The sequence below is a fragment of the Microcaecilia unicolor genome, chromosome 11 (assembly GCF_901765095.1).
Source record: "Microcaecilia unicolor chromosome 11, aMicUni1.1, whole genome shotgun sequence".
NCBI lineage: Eukaryota > Metazoa > Chordata > Amphibia > Gymnophiona > Siphonopidae > Microcaecilia > Microcaecilia unicolor.
The window spans coordinates 109,290,839-109,309,520 of NC_044041.1; the positions used below are offsets into that span (position 1 = coordinate 109,290,839).

General features: G+C 49.8%; 1 protein-coding gene across 1 annotated transcript in view; it reads left to right on the forward strand.

The window, feature by feature from the left end:
- LONP1 (lon peptidase 1, mitochondrial) overlaps positions 1-18,682 on the forward strand; it is a 277,190-nt gene that overhangs the window by 190,158 nt on the left and 68,350 nt on the right. The window contains exon 13 of the mRNA XM_030219602.1: positions 13,496-13,612. Within this exon, the coding sequence (XP_030075462.1) occupies positions 13,496-13,612 (117 nt within the window). The remainder of the gene's footprint in view (positions 1-13,495; positions 13,613-18,682) is intronic.

Sequence of the window (18,682 nt, forward strand, 5' to 3'; positions counted from 1 at the left end):
ACTCACCAGTAGGGGGGAGGTTAATGTTTTTTCACCGAAGGTGGCCTCTCTTACCCTCTGACCGGTGGGTTCTTCAAATAGTCCGGTTAGGATACACCCTCAATCTGGAATCCGAACCTCCAAATTGCCCACCAGGAGCTCAATCTTACAGTTCCCAGCACAAGCAGGTACTTGCAGAGGAACTCTCCGGCCTTCTACAGGCCCAAGCGGTCGAACCCATTCCACCAGGGGAAGAAGGGCTGGGATTCTGCTCCAGGTACTTCCTTGTGCAAAAGAAAACAGGGGGGATGCGTTCCATCCTAGACCTAAGGGATCTGAACAAATTTCAATTTCGAGAAAAGTTCAGGATGGTTTCCATGAGCACCCTTCTTTCCATGATTCAAGAGAACGATTGGCTACGCTCTCTGCATTTAAAGGATGCTTACACACACATCTCGATACTTCCAGCTCACAGGAAGTATCTTCAGTTTTGGCTGGGAGCTCAGCACTTTAAGTACTGTGTGCTACCTTTTGGTCTGGCGTCTGCACCCAAAATATTCACAAAGTGTCTAGCGGTAGTCGCAGCGTCACTACGCAGACTGGGAGTACATGTGTTCCCTTATCTCGACGATTGGCTGGTGAAGAACACCTCGAAGGCAGGTACTCAGAGGGCGTCTCCCGAGTCTTGTTTGCTTCCATGAAAGATTCCAGAAAGAGGTCTTACTCTTTTAAATTGAGGAGGTTTGCCATCTGGTGTGACAGCAAGGCCCTAGATCCTCTTTCTTGTCCTACACAGACCCTGCTTGAATACCTTCTGCACTTATCAGAGTCTGGTCTCAAGACCAACTCCGTAAGAGTTCACCTTAGTGCGATTAGTGCTTATCGCCTTGTAGAAGGTAAGCCTATCTCTGGACAGCCTTTAGTTCGCTTCATGAGAGGTTTGCTTTTGTCAAAGCCCCCGGTCAAACCTCCACTGGTGTAATGTGATCTCAATGTTGTTCTCACCCTGCTGATGAAAGCTCCTTTTGAGCAACTGAATTCCTGCCATCTGAAGTACTGGAAGGTTGTTTTCTTGGTGGCTGTTAGTTCAGCTCTTAGGGTTAGTGAGCTTCAGGCCTTGGTAGTGCATGCATCTTATATCAAGTTTCATCATAACAGAGTAGTCCTCCACACGCACCCTAAGTTCCTGCCGAAGGTGGTGTCGGAATTCCATCTGAACCAGTCAATTGTTTTGCCAATATTTTTTCCCCATCCTCATACCCGCCCTGGTGAAAGCAGTTTACATACCTTGTACTGCAAGAGAGCATTGGCCTTTTACGTGGAGCAGACAAAGCCCTTCAGACAGTCTGCCCAGTTGTTTTTCTTTCGATCCCAACAGGAGGGGAGTTGCCATCGGAAAACGCACAATCTCCAGTTGGCTAGCATATTTCCTTTACTTATGCCCAAGCTGGGCTGACTCTAGAGGGCCATGTCACGGCTCATAATGTTAGAGCCATGGCTGCATCAGTGGCTCACTTGAAGTCAGCCTCCATTGAAGAGATTTGCAAGGCTGCAACGTGATCATCAGTCAACACATTCACATCTCACTACTGCCTTCAGCAGGACACCCGATGTGACAGTTGGTTTGGGCAGTCGGTGCTGCAAAATCTGTTCGGGGTTTAGGATCCAACTCCACCCCACTAGACCCATTTTTATTCTGTTCCAGGCTGCACTCTCAGTTAGTTGTTTATGGTTTCAGGTCAATCTATGTTATGTTCTCCGAGGACAAGCAGGCTGCTTGTTCTCACTGATGGGTGACATCGACGGCAGCCCCTCCAATCGGAAACTTCACTAGCAAAGGCCTTTGCTAGTTCTCGCGCGCCCATGCGCGGCCGTCTTCCCGGCTGAACCGGCTCGTGTTCGTCAGTCTTCTTTTGTCCGCGCGCGGGACGGTCGTGTTTTAACGCCGTTCGTGCCCCTCAAGTTGACCCTCGCGCGTCTTCGCGATTTCGCAAAAAAAAAAAAAAAAAAAAGAAAGACCTTGGTCTTTGTCCCTTCCTGTGTGTCCAGTTTGTTTTCCCCGACGTAAGTTTCCTTTCGCTTTCGGGGTAGGCCTTTTTTGTTTTCTCTCTCCCTATTTTTAGTGCCCTTCGTCACCATCGCGGATTTTGATTTCGCCGGAGTAATTTTTCCGCCCATGTCATCGAAGTCTTCCAGCGGCTTCAAGAAGTGCACCCAGTGCGCCCGGGTAATCTCGCTCACTGATAGGCACGCGTCATGTCTTCAGTGTCTGGGGGCTGGGCATCGCCCGCAGGCCTGCAGTCTTTGTGCTCTTTTACAGAAGAGGACTCAGGTAGCGAGATTGGCCCAGTGGAACGTGTTGTTCTCGGGCTTTTCGTCGACAACAGCACCGGAGGCATCGAGTGCATCGACGTCGACAGCATCAAGACCTTCGACCTCGGCATCGACTGCATCGACGGCATCGAGGTATCGACCCTCTGCATCGTCGGTACCGAGACATCAGAAGGCTGCGTCGGTGTTGGTGGTACCGGGACCTCCACTAGTGCTGATGTCGTCGGACGGTGGTGCTTCGACTGGAGTGCAGGTGAGAGCTGTCCATTCCCCTGCTGGTGGCGGTGAGCCTTCGGGTGGGTCTCCCCCTACCGAGGGCTCCTGCGGTACAGCCCCCACGAGACCGACCTTCTTCGGCCTCGGCCCCGAGGAAGCGACGGCTGGAATCTACGTCCTCCTCGTCGGTACCGGGAAGCTCCGGTGACATGCTTCGTTTGAAAAAGTCAAAGAAGCATCGACACCGGTCTCCTTCCCGCGTCGGTACCGAGAGCTCCGGGACGCCGAGGGAGTCGGCACCCAGTAGGCATCGGCACCGGGAGGACCGCTCACCCTCTGTTCAGGAGGTATCGATGCGCTCCACTTTGGACAGCCCGGAATAGCCTCCACGCCCGGAACAGACTCTGACTTCGACACCTGCATCGGCTTCCATGTCTTTCTCCACAGCCGCCCTGCACGAGAGTCTCCGGGCCGTTCTCCCAGAGATCCTGGGAGAGCTGTTGTGCACTTCCCCTCCAGTACCGGGGGTGCTTGCGCCACCAGTACCGTCGAGTGAGGCGCCGGCTGGCCCCTTGCCCGGGGTGAGGTCTCCGACATCGGTGCCGCTTGCGGTACCGACTGCGTTCGCCTCCCAGGAAGGCTCCCTGACGACGTCGGCGGAGGGAGCTTCGCCGGTGCGGGCGAGGGAGTCTACCTCTCTACGCTCACACCGTGGCCGTGTTTCCACGGAGTCGAGCCGGGCACGGCTTCAGACACAGGTTCATGAACTTGTGTCTGATACCGATGGTGAGGCCTCGTGGGAGGAGGAGGAGGACATCAGATATTTCTCTGACGAGGAGTCTGATGGCCTTCCTTCTGATCCCACTCCCTCCCCTGAAAGGCAGCTTTCTCCTCCCGAGAGTCTGTCTTTTGCGGCCTTTGTCCGGGAGATGTCTACGGCCATCCCCTTCCCGGTGGTTGTGGAGGATGAGCCCAGGGCTGAAATGTTTGAGCTCCTGGACTATCCTTTTCCACCTAAGGAAGCGTCCACAGTACCCATGCATCATGTCCTCAAAAAGACATTGCTGGCGAACTGGACCAAGCCTTTAAGTAATCCCCACATTCCCAAGAAGATCGAGTCCCAGTACCGGATCCATGGGGACCCAGAGCTGATGCGCACTCAGTTGCCTCACGACTCTGGAGTTGTGGATTTGGCCCTAAAGAAGGCTAAGAGTTCTAGGGAGCATGCTTCGGCGCCCCCGGGCAAGGACTCTAGAACCTTAGACTCCTTTGGGAGGAAGGCCTACCATTCTTCTATGCTCGTGGCCAAAATCCAGTCTTACCAGCTCTACACGAGCATACACGTGCGGAATAATGTGCGGCAGTTGGCAGGCTTGGTGGACAAGCTCCCTCCTGAGCAAGCCAAGCCATTTCAGGAGGTGGTCAGGCAGCTGAAGGCGTGCAGAAAATTCCTGGCCAGAGGGGTGTATGACACCTTTGATGTTGCGTCCAGGGCCGCTGCTCAAGGTGTGGTGATGCGCAGACTCTCATGGCTGCGTGCCTCCGACCTGGAGAATAGGATCCAGCAGCGGATTGCGGACTCGCCTTGCCGTGCGGACAATATTTTTGAAGAGAAGGTCGAACAGGTGGTAGAGCAGCTCCACCAGCGGGATACCGCTTTCGACAATTTCTCCCGCCGGCAGCCTTCAGCTTCTACCTCCACAGGTAGACGTTTTTATGGGGGAAGGAAGACTGTTCCCTACTCTTCTGGTAAGCGTAGGTACAATCCTCCTTCTCGACAGCCTGCGGCCCAGGCTAAGCCCCAGCGCGCTCGCTCTCGTCAGCAGCGTGCGCCTTAGCAAGGCCCCTCGGCTCCCCAGCAAAAGCAAGGGACGAGCTTTTGACTGGCTCCAGCAGAGCATAGCCGACATCAATGTGTCAGTGCCGGTCGGGGGGAGGTTGAAAGTTTTTCACCAAAGGTGGCCTCTCATAACCTCCGACCAGTGGGTTCGCCAAATAGTCCAGCAAGGATACACCCTCAATTTGGTTTCCAAACCTCCAAATTGCCCACCGGGAGCTTAATCCTACAGCTTCCAGCACAAGCAGGTACTTGCAGAGGAACTCTCCGCCCTTCTCAGCGCCAATGCGGTCGAGCCCGTGCCATCCGGGCAAGAAGGGCTGGGATTCTATTCCAGGTACTTCCTTGTGGAAAAGAAAACAGGGGGGATGCGTCCCATCCTAGACCTAAGGGCCCTGAACAAATATCTGGTCAAAGAAAAGTTCAGGATGCTTTCCCTGGGCACCCTTCTTCCCATGATTCAGGAAAACGACTGGCTATGCTCTCTGGACTTGAAGGACGCCTACACGCACATCCCGATACTGCCAGCTCACAGACAGTATCTGCGGTTTCAGCTGGGCACACGTCACTTCCAGTACTGTGTGCTACCCTTTGGGCTCGCCTCTGCGCCCAGAGTGTTCACGAAGTGCTTGGCTGTAGTAGCAGCGGCGCTTCGCAGGCTGGGAGTGCACGTGTTCCCCTATCTCGACGATTGGCTGGTAAAGAACACATCCGAGGCAGGAGTTCTACAGTCCATGCAGATGACTATTCGCCTCCTGGAGCTACTGGGGTTTGTGATAAATTATCCAAAGTCCCATCTTCTCCCAGTGCAGAGACTCGAATTCATAGGAGCTCTGCTGGATTCTCGGACGGCTCGTGCCTATCTCCCAGAGGCGAGAGCCAACAACTTGTTGTCCCTCGTCTCGCGGGTGCGAGCGTCCCAGCAGATCATAGCTCGGCAGATGTTGAGATTGCTGGGCCACATGGCCTCCACAGTTCATGTGACTCCCATGGCCCACCTTCACATGCGATCTGCTCAATGGACCCTAGCTTCCCAGTGGTTTCAGGCTGCTGGGGATCTAGAAGACGTGATCCACCTGTCCACGAGTTTTCTCAAATCCCTGTATTGGTGGACGATTTGGTCCAGTTTGACCCTGGGACGTCCTTTCCAAATTCCTCAGCCACAAAAAGTGCTGACTACGGATGCATCTCTCCTGGGGTGGGGAGCTCATGTCGATGGACTTCACACCCAAGGAAGCTGGTCCCTCCAGGAACGCGATCTGCAGATCAATCTCCTGGAGTTACGAGCGGTCTGGAACGCTCTGAAGGCTTTCAGAGATCGGTTGTCCCACCAAATTATCCAAATTCAGACAGACAACCAGGTTGCCATGTATTACATCAACAAGCAGGGGGGCACCGGATCTCGCCCTCTGTGTCAGGAAGCCGTCAGCATGTGGCTTTGGGCTCGCCGTCAGGGCATGGTGCTTCAAGCCACATACCTGGCAGGCGTAAACAACAGTCTGGCCGACAGACTGAGCAGGATTATGCAACCTCACGAGTGGTCGCTCAACTCCCGAGTAGTGCGACAGATCTTCCAGATGTGGGGCACCCCCTTGGTAGATCTCTTTGCATCTCGTGCCAACCACAAGGTCCCTCAGTTCTGTTCCAGGCTTCAGGCCAACGGCAGACTGGCACCGGATGCCTTCCTCCTGGACTGGGGGGAGGGTCTCCTGTATGCTTATCCTCCCATACCTCTGGTCGGGAAGACTTTGTTGAAACTCAAGCAAGACCGAGGCACCATGATTCTTATTGCTCCGTTTTGGCAGCGTCAGATCTGGTTCCCTCTTCTTCTGGAGTTGTCCTCCGAAGAACCGTGGAGATTGGAGTGTTTTCCGACCCTCATCACACAGGACGAAGGGGCGCTTCTGCATCCCAACCTCCAGTCTCTGGCTCTCACGGCCTGGATGTTGAGAGCGTAGACTTTGCCTCTTTGGGTCTGTCAGAGGGTGTCTCCCGCATCTTGCTTGCTTCCAGGAAAGATTCCACTAAGAGGAGTTACTTCTTTTTATGGAGGAGGTTTGCCGTCTGGTGTGACAGCAAGGCCCTAGATCCTCGCTCTTGTCCTACCCAGACCCTGCTTGAATACCTTCTGCACTTGTCTGAGTCTGGTCTCAAGACCAACTCTGTAAGGGTTCACCTTAGTGCAATCAGTGCATACCATTACCGTGTGGAAGGTAAACCGATCTCAGGACAGCCTTTAGTTGTTTGCTTCATGAGAGGTTTGCTTTTGTCAAAGCCCCCCGTCAAACCTCCTACAGTGTCATGGGATCTCAATGTCGTTCTCACCCAGCTGATGAAACCTCCTTTTGAGCCACTGAACTCCTGCCATCTGAAGTACTTGACCTGGTAGGTCATTTTCTTGGTGGCAGTTACTTCAGCTCGTAGAGTCAGTGAGCTTCAGGCCCTGGTAGTCCAGGCCCCTTACACCAAATTTCATCATAACAGAGTAGTTCTCCGCACTCACCCTAAGTTCTTGCCAAAGGTTGTGTCGGAGTTCCATCTGAACCAGTCAATTGTCTTGCCAACATTCTTTCCCCGTCCTCATTCCTGCCCTGCTGAACGTCAGCTGCACACATTGGACTGCAAAAGAGCATTGGCCTTCTATCTGGAGCAGACACAGCCCAACAGACAGTCCGCCCAATTGTTTGTTTCTTTTGATCCCAACAGGAGGGGAGTGGCTGTGGGGAAACGCACCATATCCAATTGGCTAGCAGATTGCATTTCCTTCACTTACGCCCAGGCTGGGCTGGCTCTTGAGGGTCATGTCACGGCTCACAATGTTAGAGCCATGGCTGCGTCAGTGGCCCACTTGAAGTCAGCCACTATTGAAGAGATCTGCAAAGCTGCGACGTGGTCATCTGTCCACACATTCACATCTCATTACTGCCTGCAGCAGGATACCCGACGTGACAGTCGGTTCGGGCAGTCAGTGCTTCAGAATCTGTTCGGGGTTTAGAATCCAACTCCACCCCCCTAGGCCCATGTTTTATTCTGTTCCAGGCTACACTCTCTGTTAGTTGGATAAATTTTTAGGTCAATCTCAGTTATGTCCTCGCCGTTGCAAGGCCCAATTGACCATGTTTGTTGTTTTGAGTGAGCCTGGGGGCTAGGGATACCCCATCAGTGAGAACAAGCAGCCTGCTTGTCCTCGGAGAAAGCGAATGCTACATACCTGTAGAAGGTATTCTCCGAGGACAGCAGGCTGATTGTTCTCACAAACCCGCCCGCCTCCCCTTTGGAGTTGTGTCTTCCCTTGTCTTTGTCTTGCTACATATGGGACTGACGAACACGAGCCAGTTCGGGCGGGAAGACGGCCGCGCATGCACGGTGCGCATGGGCGCGCGAGGACTAGCAAAGGCCTTTGCTAGTGAAGTTTCCGATTGGAGGGGCTGCCGTGGACGTCACCCATCAGTGAGAACAATCAGCCTGCTGTCCTCGGAGAATACCTTCTACAGGTATGTAGCATTCGCTTCCTCGCTGTTGCGAGGCCCAGTTGACCAATGTTCATTGTTTTGGGTGAGCCTGGTTGCTAGGGATACCCCACATGTGAGAACAAGCAGCCTGCTTGTCCTCTGAGAAAGCGAATATACTTACCTGTAGCAGGTATTCTCCGAGGACAGCAGGCTGATTGTTCTCACACTCTCGCCTACCTCCCCTTTGGAGTTATTTATTTCTCTATATGCTTTTAGATTTAACTGAGGAGAAGTGCTCACGCGACGGGCGGGAATCAGTCTGTGCATGTGCGCTGCACGCGCCCCAGAAGACTGCCAAAACCTTTTAAATATTTTGCTTGCAAAATGCTGATTCCTGGGCCGACACGGACGTTGTCCCATATGTGAGAACAATCGGCCTGCTGTCCTTGGAGAATACATGCTACAGGTAAGTATCTTCGCCTTATTGTGGTAGTTGGGTAAAGGAACCCAACACGGCCGTGTTTTGGCACATGGGATCAACAAGCCTAATGATACTAAAATAAAATAGTATAAATATAAAAAAGTATAAAAACTTACATGAATGTAAATAAAACATCAAGGAGTCATACATCAATAATATAGATAATGAATACTTATACACCCATAAAATCGCTCAGTAAAATAAAGATAAAAAGCAATATATATACCATAAGAGTGACAGCAAATATTCTCTTATCAGTATAAACATATGTACTCATGCTAGGGATGAATAAAAAAAAACATATATACCCAGGTCAGTTGTATATAAAAATAACAATAGCTTAATGCAGGGGTTCCCAAACATTTTCAGTTATGGATCTCTGTGGCAACCCCCTCCCTAGCCATGTGAGTCACTGCACTCCCCCCACATAGATCTCCCTTTCCTTGCAACCCCCTTCTCTCACACCAGCACACTGCTACCTTCCTTCCTGCAGGTCCACGATCTCTGCCGCTTCCTTCTCCTTTCCCCGCCGTCGCTATAATGCTTGCAGCTTACATTTTCAGGCCGTCCGCGATTCACATAGGCACTCTGGGGCCCCATCTGGCCCTCTCTGATGGAGGAGTGGTCTAGAGGTTAGAGTGGTGGACTTTGGTCCTGGGGAACTGGGTTTGATTCCCACTGCAGGCACAGGCAGCTCCTTGTGACTCTGGGCAAGTCACTTAACCCTCCATTGCCCCAGGTACAAATAAGTACCTGTATATAATATGTAAGCCGCATTGAGCCTGCCATGAGTGGGAAAGCGCGGGGTACAAATGTAATTTATAAAAAAAACCTTCCTGTTGCGAGGACCGGACGCGGCAGAGGGAAGACCCCGCAGTGCCCGTGTGAATTGCTGACTCCCGAAAATGTCATCCGCAAGCACTGCAGCGGCGTCGGAGGAAGAAGCAGGAAGTGGCAGATGCCGGACCTGCTGGAGGAGACTGTAGGGAGCGATGCACCACAGCACCCCAGAGAGTTTGGTGCGGGCGCATAGTTTGGGAACCGCTGGCTTAACGTGTGATTTTAATTGTAATGTATCATAATTTAAAAGCATAACGTGTAATGTCTATTGAAATTTATTGTTGTTCAAAAGAATGTGTATCTAAAACTATGGATGAAGTTGAGATACTACTAAACTGACTAGTGCCCATAACATAATAAATTAAAATACCTATTAAGTTGATGTTGATAAAAGGAAACTTGAATCCAGAAGGTGTCAAAGTTTCTTTTTATCAACATCAGCCTAATAGGTATTTTAATTTATTATGTTACTAGTATAAAAGGCCCGTTTCTGACACAAATGAAACGGGCGCTAGCAAGGTTTTCCTCGGAGTGTGTATGTTTTGGAGTGTGTGTGTGTGAGAGTGACTGTGAGAGAGAGAGTGAATATGCGAGTGTGTGTGTGTGACAGAGGTTTTTTTGGTGTGTTTTTGTTTTGTGGCGGGAGGGTGGAGGTTGGGAGGGGCGTTTGAATGAGTGTCTGTGTGTGTTAGTGATAGAGGTGTTTTTTGGGAACTCCCTTTGGGGGGGGTGGAGGCATGGATGGTGAAGTTGGAGGGGGTAGTGTTGGGCTTGTGTGTCTCTGTGTGTCAGAGAAAAAGAGACAATGTGTATGAGTGTTAGACTCTGTGTCTGACAATAGAGTGAATGTTTTATTTTCTGTCGTGTCAGTGATGCAGACATTGAGAGTGAGGGTATCTTTTTTTTTTTTTTGTTAAATTAAGCTGTACCTTGTTTCTTTATAGGGTAGTCAGTCTTTATTGTGGCACAGGTGCTTGCAGAACTGGGTTTTTTTTCTTCCTATCACTGGTATGTGTGGAGAGAGAGAGAGAGAGAGAGAGAGAGAGAGAGAGAGAGAGAGAGAGTGAGTGAGTGTGTGTGTGTGTGTGTGTGTGTGTGTGTGTGTGTGTGTGTGTGTGTGTGTGTGTGTGTGTGTGTGTGTGTGTGTGTGTGTGTGTGTGTGTGTGTGTGTGTGTGTGTGTGTGTGTGTGTGTGTGTGTGTGTGAGAGAGAGAGAGATAGAGAGTGTGACTGTGTCACAGAGTGTATTAGAGAGATATTGTGTGTGTGAGAGTGACTGACTGTGTATGTGAGAGAAGTGGAGTGTCAGAGTAAGTCACATTTTTTGTTTGAGTAAACTGTACCTTGTCCAAAAGTTGTTGTGGCAGCGTTGAAGGGCTTCATAGAAGTTTTTTTTAAATTCTTTGTTGCTGTTCGCTGACTAAAGCAGAGTACAGCCGGCTCGCCTTCAGCTTTCCCCTTCTCTCTCAGCTGTGGTCCCGCCCTCATTTCCTGTTTACGTAAGGGCGGGACACTGATAGAGAAGGGGAAAGCTAAAAGCGAGCCGGCTGTACTGTGTGCTTCAGTCAGGTTAGTAAAATGATTTTAAAGCTATGGTTGGACAGCAGGAAACAAAGGAGGGCTGTTGATGGAGAAGAGGGAGCTTGACAGGAGGGGGGTAGAGTATGGGGTTGTTTAACGGCGACTCGGGAGGGAGTCGGTCGGGGAGGAGGGGGAGGGTGGTTGTCCGAATTCGGAGAGGAGAGGGAGGTAGGTGGGAGTGTGCTTTGGGGAGGAGGGTGGGTGATGGGGGCTGTGTGCGGGTGACGGGGTCCAGTGGCGACTTGGGATGGGCGAGGGAAAGAACCCCGGGGGGGGGGGGGGGGGGTGTTGTCGCGTGTGTGGCTAAGGCCGGTTGTCTTCTTTCGTTGATTGATTGAAGTTCGGGCACGCGTGTTTTGCCGGGTTTTTTTGTCCGTTGGGAGTTGTGATTGGGCACTGCTGCTGGTGACGCACCTGGAAGTGCGTGACGTCATTTCTGGAGTTGGACTTACAGAGAGCACGAACGCCTCAAGGTTTTTGTGCCACGCAGTCAGCTTCAGAACGTTGGAGGTGCTTTTTATTATATAGGATGGGCACTAGTCAGTTTAGTAGTATCTCAACTTCATCCATACTTTGATTGTTACACATTCTTTTGAATAACAATACATTTCAATAGACATTATATCGTATGCTTTTAATTATGATACATTAGGATTAATATCACATGTTAACCTATCATTATTTTTATACACCACTGACATGAGTATACATGGTGTTTTATACATCACTAGCATGAGGACACATGTTGATATTGATAAGAGAATATTTGCTGTCACTCTCTTATAGTATATATGTTGCTTTTTATCTTTATTTTACTGTATGATTCTGTGGGTGTATAAGTCTTCATAATCTATATTATTGATGTATGACTCCTTGATGTTTAGTGTTTTATTTATATTCATTTAAGCTTTTATACTTTTTTTTAATATTTATACTATTTCATTACTAGGCTTCTTGACTCCTGAGGCAGATCTGTGTGCAGAAACACGGCCGTGTCAGGTCCCTTTACATGACTACCACAATAAAGGTCCTTGCACATTTTTTATATCCTCCTGGTATTTTCCTTACCTTTTTTTGTTTGATGCTCCAGAGAACTGTTTCCCCTGTTCTTATTTTATTACTGTTACCATTTTTGGGGCGTGATGTTGGAAAAGATGAGACATTGGAAAAGGTGCAGAATACCTCATCCCTAAAATTGAATCATAAATTGGGACAATGTTGATGCCCAAAAATACTCAGCATGAAAATTGAGGCTTAAAGTAGCAGGTCCTTAGTAGCTTAGCTCTCTCCACTTAGGGATCATTTATGCTAAGCTAGAGAGTTAGAAAACCCTGTTCAGAATCCAAACTGGGGCAGCTTTATGCAGTGAGGAATCGGTCTTGATGTGATGGCCATAGTGTCGGGAATAGCTAATATGAACTGCCTTTGTGCGTGTCCCTGGCTTCTCAGGAGTGCACATCCTATATAATAATTTCACCACCAACGTTCTAATGTGTCTGCCTGTGTCCGTGGCGCCTTCGGAGTTGCTGAGCTAGGCTCCGTAGCCAGGCTGACGTCACTCACAGCTGATTCCCAGGCAGCTGAGCTAGGCTCCGTAGCCAGGCTGACGTCACTCACAGCTGATTCCCAGGCAGCTGAGCTAGGCTCCGTAGCCAGGCTGACGTCACTCACAGCTGATTTCAAGGCAGCTGAGCTAGGCTCCGTAGCCAGGCTGATGTCTCAGCTGATTCCCAGGCAGGGGGAGGAGTAGGGAAACACGCAGAGCAAGTGACAGGGAGCAGCACATCAATCAACGACCCTCCTCTCCCCTGCCCCCCCTCCAGCCACCCATGTCCTGCGACCCTCCTCTCCCCCTGCTCCCCCCCTGCAGCCAACCATGTCCAGCGACACTACTCTCCCCCTGTCCCCCCTCCAGCCACCTATGTCCAACGACCCTGCTCTCTCACCTGCCCCACCTTCATCCACCCAGGTTGTGTAACCAATTCTTTGGGGCAGGCAGGAAAGATCCCCGGTCCTGCCTGCTCGATGCTGGCACTGACGCTCCCCCGCTGCCAGATCGCTGTTCAAATTGGCCGCCGATACTTAGGGCGGCCTCCAAGACTTCAGCAGAAGTCTCGCAAGTCCGCCATTGGAAGTCTCGGCGGCCATTTTGAACAGCAATCCGGCAGCGGGCAGGCAGGGCCAGGGATATTTCCTGCCTGCCCCGAAGAATTGGTTAAACAACCTGGGTGGATGAAGGAGGGGCAGGTGAGAGAGCAGGATCGTTGGACATAGGTGGCTGGAGGGGGGGCAGGGGGAGAATAGAGTCGCTGGACATGGGTGGCTGCAGGGGGGGGCAACGGGAGAGGAGGGTCGCAGGACATGGATGGCTGCATGGGGGGCAGGGGAGAGGAGGTGGGGGTGGAAGGGGAGCCTCACCCTAAAGGGAGGGGGGAGGGGGCACTCACTCACTCTCTGTCTCTCACATACACTCTCTATCACACTCTCCATCTCTCACACACACTCACTCTCAAACATACACTCCGAGGAAAACCTTGCTAGCGCCCGTTTCATTTCTGACAGAAACGGGCCTTTTTTAATAGTCCACTAATAATCTCAGGAGTGCACATCCACTAATAAATTAATTGAACACTCATAAATTACTTTACCTGGTAACTGACTACAGTTCAAATGATGTTTGCTTCCTTATCATTGCCCATTCTAGACAGGAATGCATTTAATAGAGAAGGGTTCTGAAAAAAGTATTAATGCTTGAAAGCATAATTCTTCTGTTTTTCAGGTTCTCTTTATTTGTACTGCCAATGTGACAGAAACTATTCCAGAACCTCTCCGTGATAGAATGGAAATTATTAATGTCTCAGGATACGTAGCACAAGAGAAGCTTGCAATTGCAGAGGTAAGAGTGATGTCTTGGAATCCTTGAGATGCAAAGCATGGGAAACTCTTGCAGTTTGAGGTGAGAGGGTGATCCCCAGAATACAGCATAAGGAAAGCTCATGCCTCTAGAGGTATGTAAACAATCCCTTGGGATTAGGACCAGATTAAAGTCACTGTAGCCCCTGGGTATTTTCTTTTTTTGTCACTGTAACTTTGATTTTCCAAACATTGCCTATAGGTCAGAGCTATGAAGTTCTCATGAAGTTACCAGATTTTTTGTGGACATTCCTGTAATCTGATTGCCAAATAAAAATGGGAAATTCAGTTCATTATTTAAACCATTTTATATATGTATGCTGTTTGACTAGCAATTTAATTGCATAAGCATGCATATGCATGTATGTTTCAACAGTTGTAGATATTTTTATAATTTAAAAAAAGTGGAGGAGTGGCCTAGTGGTTAGGGTGGTGGACTTTGGTCCTGAGGAACTGAGTTCGATTCCCACTTCAGGCACAGGCAGCTCCTTGTGACTCTGGGCAAGTCACTTAACCCTCCATTGCCCCATGTAAGCCGCATTGAGTCTGCCATGAGTGGGACAGTGCGGGGTACAAATGTAACAAAAATCTATATTAATAAATCCCACCTTGAACGTTCTGAAGCTCACTCCAAGGCAGAGAAGCACAAAAATCCTGTAGTCTTCATAGGCTAGGACCAGTCACCCTCACTCATAGACCTGCCCTCAGCCACGCCTCATCTGTACATAAAACGCTTCCTCAACATTCTGAAGACAACCTGCTGAAGCCATCTGCAAAATCCCTAAACAGTTTGTAAGTTCATGGTGGTGAAGCCATCCAACTCACCAAGTCTCTCTGCCCCGCCCTCGAGGGCGGAACACAGAGAGTAAAGGTATCCATAAAGGCACCCCCTCCAACAAACAACGACCCAGGCAGGGGGAGTGTTTCCGTACTCCTCCCCCTGCCTAGGAATCGCTACAGCCTGCTGGCAAACTCCCCAACCACACGACCACAAAAGCCACCCGCAACCCCCCCCCACACACACACACACACACACACAAACACATACACACACATAAACACACAGGCAAACACACACACACATAAACACACACACACACAAACACACACACACAAACACATAAACACACACACAAACGCACACACAGGCAAACACAAACAACAAACACACATATACAAACACGCAAACACATACACACAAATACGCAAACACACACACACAAATACGCAAACACACACACATAAACACACACACACACACAGGCAAACACACAAACACAAATGCAAACACACACACATAAACACACACAAATGCAAACACACAAACACATAAACACAAATGCAAACACACAAACATACACATAAACACAAACACACACAAACACATACACACAAAAACACAAACACATACACACAAACACACACACACAAAAACATACACACACACACACAAAAACATACACACACAAACAAACACACAAAACATACACACACAAACAAACACAAAAACATACACAAACAAAACAAACACAAAAACATACACAAACACACACAAAAACATACATACACACACACAAACACACACAAACAAACACACAGAGAAACACAAACACACACACACAAACACACATACACAAACAGGCTTGACGGTGCACCTCTAAGTGCCCCCCCCCCCCCGCCGCATCGCCACAACAACTCGTGCAACGGGGCATCAGAAAGCCCCTTCCCTCCTCGCCGCATCACCCAACCCCTCCCCCGCCGCTTCACCAAGCCCCCTCCCCCCTCACATCGACCGCCTCACCACCCGCGACCGCTAATACAAACTCTGTCCGGCGGCTGCTGCTGCTTCTATTCAGCAGCAGCAGCCCGTACATAAAGAAAACAAACAGCCTCCTAAAACGCACCTATGTGGAGAACCATCTCACATTGGCTGACGTCTCTGCAGCCGCTCCTCCTCTCCCCTCAACGTCAGTGCCCCTGCCTGAAGACCCCGGAGAAACGCCGAGACGTCAGAGGGGAGAGGAGGAGCGCATGCTGAGACTTCAGCCAATGTGAGATGCTTCTCAACGTAGGTGCATTTTAGGAGGATTTTTTTTAATTTGGTTTTCTTTATGTACGGGCTGCTGCTGCTGAATAGCAGAAGCAGCAGCTGCCGGACACAGTTTGTATTAGCGGTTGCGGGTGGCGAGGGGGTTGATGAGGGGGGGAGAGGCTTGGTGATGTGCCATGGTGGGGGGGTCGGGTGATGCGCGAAGGGGGGGGACAAGGGGCTTTCTTTGGGTGCTGCGCCGGATGGGGGGGAAGGGGGGGTCTCGCTGGACATGGGTGGCTGGAAGGAAGCAGGGGGAGGGGAGGGTCGCTGCACATGGGTGGCTGCAGGGGGGGCAGGAAACAGGGAGATAGGGATGGGGCTCCACACACTGCAAGGGGGACAGGGGATACAGGACGGACACTGCAGGGCGGGCAGGGGGACAGAAGGGTTGGTGGTCATCAGGGGGGACAGGTGGGTCGATGGACATGGCTGGCCACAGGGGAGGAACAGGGAAAAAGGAGAGGAGTGTCCTCAGACATGGGTGACTGCACAGGAGAGGAGGGTCGCTGGACATGGGTAGCTGCAGGGGGGGCAGGGGGACAGAAGGGTCGCTGGACATGGCTGGCTGCAGGGGGGGACAGGGGAGAAAGGAGGGACGCTGCACATGCGTGCCTGCAGGGGGACAGGAGGGATGCTGAGGGGGGGGGGACCTGAGACCACATGGGTGGCTGCAGGGGGAGCAGGGGAGACAGGAAGGACGCAGCAGGGGGAGAGGAGGGTTGATGGGCATGGGTGGCTGCAGGGGGATGCTGGACATGGATGGCTTCAGGGGGAACACGGGGAAAGGAGGGTCGCTGCGCATGCCTGGCTACAAGGGGGCAGGGGAGAGGGAGGGGGTGAGGGGGTTCCTCACACCACACATGCAGTCACTCATTCTCTTCTGTCTGCCACATACACTCTCACTCACACACTCACTGTCTTTGTCCCTCTCTCTCACACAGTGTCACACAGAAACACAAACACTGTCTCTCACACACTCCCTCTCTCGCACAAACACATACACTCTGTGTCTCTCTCTCTCTCTCTCTGTCACATTCTCTCTCTGACACACACGCTCCATCTCTCACACACGCTCTTTCTGAAACATACACTCCAAGGAAAACCTTGCCAGCGCCCGTTTCATTTCTATCAGAAATGGGCCTTTTTTACTAGTAAAAAATAAAAAAAATAATCAAGTTAATAATTAACTTTGATTTAGCAATTGTATTATTTAAGTAATTTGAGAATTTTGGGGGTTTAAAACATTGTGCCCATTATGTCCAATGGCAATAATCTTGCCATAACCCTCTATCACAAAACAGGGAAAATCAAACTTAATCAATGAATATTCTACCTCAATTAGAAGTTTGAACTATGAAATAAAGTTTGTGGGTGTCTCCCAATTATATGGTAAAGTTTCCAACCAAGAAATCATAAATAACCACTTATATAAATTAGAACCTCAAAGCTCCTTGAAGGGAAAATACAGAAGTATTAAACAAATCCCTTCAAACTCAGGAGTCCATTCCTATCACTGGTTCCAGTAAGGAGGAAAAGAGAAAAAAAACATCAAACGTAAGAACTCATAGTATGAGAAAAACGAGTGAATTGAAAAAAATTGTTTTCCTCCTTAACTGTTACCTATTGAGAGAAATCAACCACCAAACTATAACAATCTGAACCCAGCCCAGTTAAATATCGCTAACTAGATGGAAAAACCCCTATTGCAAAGAATACAGCCCTTACTTTGAGCCCCGAACCATCTAAAAAGCTGGTCAGTACTTAGCTGCTAGTGGTGGAAAAGTCCGAGGCTGCCCCGTTGTAAACCGCTGCTACACAAAAGGGGAAGAAACAACAATCCGTCTTCAGTTTAGATACTGTCAGCTTGAATGCTGGTAATGTTGATAATAATGACCCTTCAATAAGTGTGCCTTGTTTCGCCCACACTTAGGCTGCTTCAGGAAGGGCATGAATACACGTCCAATTGCCCAAAGAAACGGCGCCCAGAGAAACCAAGTATTAATCACAAAAATAGCGCAGGGAAATTCTGCATAACTCGGTTCCTCTGGTCACCGTTTCTTTGGGCAATTGTATCTGGGGCAATGGAGGGTTGAGTGACTTGCCCAGAGTCACACAGAGCTGAAGAGGGAATTGAACCTGGTTCCCTAGGATCTCAACCCACTGCTTACCATCAGGCAGCAGTGGAAATCAAACCCAGTTACCCAGGTCAGCAACCCACTGCACTAACCATTAGGCCACTCCTCCACTCCTGTCCTTTGGTGCGCTCGTTCCCCACGCTAGAGCCCTCTGAGCACTCTGCAATAGTAAACGCGGGTACTAGTCCAGCACTAATGGCCTCTAGCGCCCGCATTTGCTTCTGAGCATCGGAGCCTAAGAAACTAAAGAGGTTACTGACTGAACAGATGCAATACTTTCTCTGTGAAGCACACACAGGAGGGACATTCATTGAGGAATACTGGAAGAGATTGCAGACTTTTGTTACAGAAGTAATAAGCTGCCCAGGGTCTAAGAAAACATATCTAACACCTTGAAGGGTGATAACACATTTGCAAAGGAAAAGGACAAAAATCGCCCTAACTGAAAAACGTTTGGTCTCTATATCAAAAATTGTTTTCTCCTCTTCTGCCCTGACTCTAGATACATCAGGGTACATTCTTACCTTATAATTCATAAACAAAGCATCTTTATATTTAAAGAATAGCTTCAAAAACCATTCCCTATCAGAGTCCAGTGCTTAACTGAACTAATAATGTAGCAGGAGCCAGAACCTCCAAATCTGACTGCTCCAGGAAACTACTTAAATCCAATGTATTTATACGTAAACCCTGTTGGTTAGGTTGTGCTCGCCTCCTACCAGCAAGGAGGTAATAAATCTTTGATACCAGTGGATATGAGGATTCCGAAAACTTCAAAATTTCAAACAAATATCTTTTAAACATGTCCAGTGGAGATGTAGCATAT